At 45.8% G+C, this 5,000-nt stretch overlaps 1 protein-coding gene across 2 annotated transcripts in view; it reads left to right on the top strand.

Annotated features, from left to right (window-relative positions):
- Positions 1–5,000, top strand: part of anks1b (ankyrin repeat and sterile alpha motif domain containing 1B) — a 354,285-nt gene that overhangs the window by 297,425 nt on the left and 51,860 nt on the right. The window contains exon 18 of one of the 2 annotated variants that reach the window (XM_063217502.1): positions 1,878–2,066. In XM_063217502.1, coding sequence (XP_063073572.1) covers positions 1,878–2,066 — 189 coding nt within the window. Of the gene's footprint in view, positions 1–1,877; positions 2,076–5,000 lie in introns of both variants that reach the window. The other variant, XM_063217500.1, reaches the window with a different exon arrangement.

The following is a 5,000-nucleotide window of genomic DNA, read 5'->3' as shown; positions in this document are numbered from 1 at the left end:
ACACACACACACACACACACACACACACACACACACACACACACACACACACACACACACCGGGCCATCTCTTTACGGGTGGTACAGACACACACCCAACAGACACACACACACACACACACAACACACATGCACAAAAGTTGCACACACACACACACGCACGCACGCAAGTTGCAGACACGCGCACAAACACTAACACACCTGCCCTAATCCTAACACTACCCCACCAGGACTCAAACACCAAAGCCCAAAGCTAATGAACTACTGAGATAATAACTACACACAGGTCTCAAGTGGTCTCCCCCTGTCCTGAACCAGATAACACAGCTTTCCGCAACATTGGCTCCCTCCTCTCCTCTCCTCTCCTCTCCTCTCCTCTCCTCTCCTCTCCTCTCCTCTCCTCTCCTCTCCTCTCCTCTCCTCTCCTCTCTCCTTTCCCCTCCTCTCCTCTCCTCTCCTCTTCCCTCCTCTCCTCTCCTCTCCTCTCCTCTCCTCTCCTATCCTATCCTCTCTCCTCTGTCTCCTCTATCATCCTCTTCTCCCTTTATCCACCCTCTCCATCCATCCCCCTGTTCTCTTCTCCATTGCTGTCTCTAACCCCACACCTCTACATGTAGTATACCACATGATCCCCTAAGTGAAAACGAAAGCCCACCTGGGAAACTCCCATTGTCATTGTCAACACAGCAATCCACAGCATACAAAATGTAATATCTGCCTCACCCGAGCAAGGGGTCAGCCCCAAACGGCGCCCCAATCATGGAGGATGAGGGAGAGCACTGGTTAATTACTCACTCCCCCACCAACCTGGATGGTCGGGAGTCAAACTGGCAACCTTTGGGCTTACAGATCTGACTCCCTAACCACTTAGCCATGACTTCCCCAATCCCATCCTCAGTCTCATCCCTCTCTCCTCTTTTCTGCTCTAACCCCTTCTTATCTCTTTCTTGTGAGGCTCCCCTGACATCCTCTATCCCTCATCACTCTGTTTAGCTATATACAGTAACCAGGGCCATGGAATTCAGAGTTGTGACAACTAGTGGTGTGGATCGGCACTGCCCTCACGATCCGATTCGATCACGATTCGGGAGGAAGCGTTTCGATTCGATTCGATTCGATTCTATGCGATCCGATCCGATTCAATTCTACATTGCAATGCATTACATTTCTACTGAGAGCAAAGCAAATGTGTAATCATTCATGATGAGGCAATATAAGTAGTCAGATACTGAGCAAATATGTATTGGCTGTTTTCTGAATCAGTCTGTATCAGTTTGTATCAGTCTTGCAATGTTTTGAAGTGCTTTTATTTAATTTAACATTCATTTGCTCCCGAAATATCCATGGAAGTAATTGAAACTTAAAAAAATTGCCGGATCGATTCTGGAACTTGCCGGATCGATTCTGGATCGTCCATGCCCGGCATTGGATTGCATCGCCGAATCAATCATTGTTGACACCACTAGTGACAACTGGGGTACAAGAACTTTGTTGGTGACATGATTCACATAGATTCAAGTAACTCTAGGCAGCAGCTTTCTTTTCGCTAGAGACTAACACAGAACCGCTACATAACAAGCAAAGATGAAATAAAAATTAACCAGAATGAATTGCAATGATGTTTGCTGCACTTTCTATGTTCGATGCTCATTTCCTGGAACTATTTTGAAACTATGAAAATGGCGATCTGTGTTAAAAGCTCCATGAGCTGCCATCTTTGTTTAAAAATGGAACACGGAGGTCAACGCTAACTCTTGCTTCCTAGTGGCGTACCCCAATGCGGGCTCCCTGGACACCCTCTATCCTTCATCACTGTCTCTTCTTCTCTATCGTCATATACATTTTTAACCACGTCTCTTCCTTACTGCCCCCTACAGGAGCCCAGTGGCAACCACACGCCGCCGCAGCTGTCCCCGTCCCTGTCCCAGGCGGCGTACACCAACGCGGGCTCGCTGGACGTGCAGCAGCTCATCATGCAGGCGGACGCACGCCGGCGTCGCCATGACAACTACTTCGACGACACGCCGCGCTCCAAGCTGGAGCGACAGATGGCCCAAGTCAGCATGGTGAGCGATGTGAGTGTGGGCTGGGTACTCTCGGACACATAAACACATAAACACATTCATAAACACAAGGGCGGCCCTAGGGGCGTGCAGACCAAGTATTAGAAAAGATGTTATTTCGACACTATTAATGCAGTTTTCACAAGGAAGAGCGCAACACTGCCTCGACACTATTACTGCACTGTTGTAATAATAACATGAATAGATGTCTTTTTTGTCAGTTATTACAAGCATTTTTCGCCTGGGCGCAAATCATAGCAGGGACGCCAATGCACAAACAAACAAATACATAGATAGAGCAATCAACCTTTGCGGACACTCTTTGAGGATGTCTGAGTTACATTCATTATGGTAATGGTATATTCGAGGAATGTGCAGTACAAAATAGACAATGATTGAATGATGCAAAGTGCAAGTGTTTTGTCATAATGCAAGTGTTTTGTCACACATATTGCATCATAAATAACATTGTTTTATTGCTGTTCAGTGCCTCAGTATTGTGTTTATTCTGTTGTATTATACTACTGCTAACAATGCAGAATCCATTTAGTTTTTAAGCGTATCAGAAAAAAACAATTCCTGAGCCTGCTACTTTTTAGTCTGCATGGTGCCAAAACACCTCCTGGACGGGAGATTAAAGAGTCGTGACCCGTGAGCTTGATTTACACTGTAAATTTCCAGATCCTTATTTAGTTAGTTTTTGAGGAGAGTACAGTAACTTAATTATGTAGAGTGCCTTACATTTTGAAAATAGTAATAGTGTAATGCAAGGGATTATTTTGAATTCACAGTAACGTGTTATCAGTAATACAATACAGTTTTTTGAGTAACTTGCACAACACTGACAAAATCAGTGGCAACCAAGTGGAGGATTACAGTAGCATAGAGCCTGAGGCAACCGCACCACTAGACAAGAGCAGTTGAAATGCACAGATGCCTTTAATGTCTCCAGTAGCTTTGTAGTGTAAGTGTGTGTGGTCTGTGGAGAGTGTATTGTAACGTTATGTAAAAACTGCAACATGTAATCAGTAACGCATTTGCCGTTTTTGAGTAACTTGCCCAACACTGACAACAATCAGTAGCTCCCAGTGGCTGTTTTCAGTAGCATAGAGGCAAGCGCATCACGATACAAGAACAGTTGAAATGCACAGATGACTTTAATGTCTCCAGTAGCTTTGTAGTGTAAGTGTGTGTGTGTTCGGTGTGTGTGTGTGTGTGTGTGTGTGTGTGTGTGTGTGTGTGTGTGTGTGTGTGTGTGTGTGTGTGTGTGTGTGTGTGTGTGTGTGTGTGTGTCTGTGTGTGTGGTGTGTGTGTTGTGTGTGTGTGTGTGTGTGTGTGTGTGTGTGTGTGTGTGTGTGTGTGTGTGTGTGTGTGTGTGTGTGTGTGTGTGTGTGTGTGTGTGTGTGTGTGTGTGTGTGTGTGTGTGTGTGTGTAAGTGTGTGTGGTCTGTCGAGAGTAGGGTGGCAGAATGTAGTGTGGGAACCGAGACTGTTTTAATCACTCAGTCTTATGTCTTTGCCGTGGGCTATTTACAGAATACAGGCACACACACACACACACACACACACACACACACACACACACACACACACACACACACACACACACACACACACACACACACACACACACACACACACACACACACACACACACACACACACACACACACACACACACACACACACACACACACACACACACATCACTACAATAGGGCACTGCTGGGGCTGTGCCTTTGATGTTATTGTTTGTGTGCGTGCGTGCACGCGTGTGTATGTGTGTGTGCGTGTGTGTGTGTGTGTGTGTGTGCGTGTGTGTGTGTGTGTGTGTGTGCCTGCGTGTGTGTGTGTACTGACAAATTATTCACAGGCTGTGTCAAAGTAGCACCCTCTATTTATCGTGCTTGCGTGCATTTGTTTGTGTGCGTGTATGCCAAAGCAATGCCTTGCTTTGTTAATCAGAAGTGCCAACTCCTCTAGGCTATTCATTAGCCCAGATGGCAAAACCAGGTGAAGGGAGTCGTGCTAAGCAGCTATCTGTGAGAAGAGCACTTAGCCGTGATAGAGGGCTTAGCCGTGAGTGCAATGCTTAGTTGGTAGTTGTTAGTGTGAAAGCATTGCCTAGCACAGTGTTTCCCAACCAGGGGTACGTGTACCACTAGGGGTATGCGAGCACACTGCAGGGGGTACTTGGACAAATGTTGTTACTGTAACAAATGTATGGAGCAGTCAAATCAGGACAGAGAAAGCGATATATAACAGGAATTAGGGGGTACTCATGGCTCAACTAAGAGGTTTAGGGGGTACGCGAGACAAAAAAGGTTGGGAAACACTGGCCTAGCAGACAGCAGTTGACTGTTGAACGGTAATGTAGTCGTGACAGCAGTGTTGCTATCTATGCTGATGTGATAGAAACACTTAGCTGTGAGTGAGGACTTGGGCATGTGAGCAATCCACAGCTGCTAGCAGTAAGCGAGAGAGAAGAGCTAAGAAACTGGCCACAAAACTCGTTTGTTAGTCGCTTCAGTTATAAAGCATCTGCCAAATGCAATGTAATGTAATGTAATTATGTAAAGGAAAGCTGTGAGAAAGTTGTGTTAGCCATGAAAGGAAGGCCTATGGATAGGATCCACTGATCAGTTCACCGTGACAGAAGTGCTAAGCAGCTACGCACACGTAGGTGTGAGAGGAGCACTTAGATATCTGTACTCAACAACAGCTGTAAGCTAAGAGTTAGCAGTGATAGCAATTTTGAGCCGCAAACTGTGGAAAAAAAATCTGCCAGCGATTGGCGGCGCAATTAACTATGCTTAGCAACTAGCAGTTAGCTGCAACAGCATCGTTTTGATATATGAACACTGCTAATCAATCTTAGCAGCGCTCAGCTAGCCTGGTCTTACCATACCATCATACTCATTTCATTCATACAGAGTGT

This window comes from Engraulis encrasicolus, chromosome 15 (genome assembly GCF_034702125.1).
Source record: "Engraulis encrasicolus isolate BLACKSEA-1 chromosome 15, IST_EnEncr_1.0, whole genome shotgun sequence".
Lineage (NCBI taxonomy): Eukaryota > Metazoa > Chordata > Actinopteri > Clupeiformes > Engraulidae > Engraulis > Engraulis encrasicolus.
The sequence above is the reverse complement of the archived record's forward strand: the minus strand, read 5'-3'. Positions and strand labels throughout refer to the sequence as shown.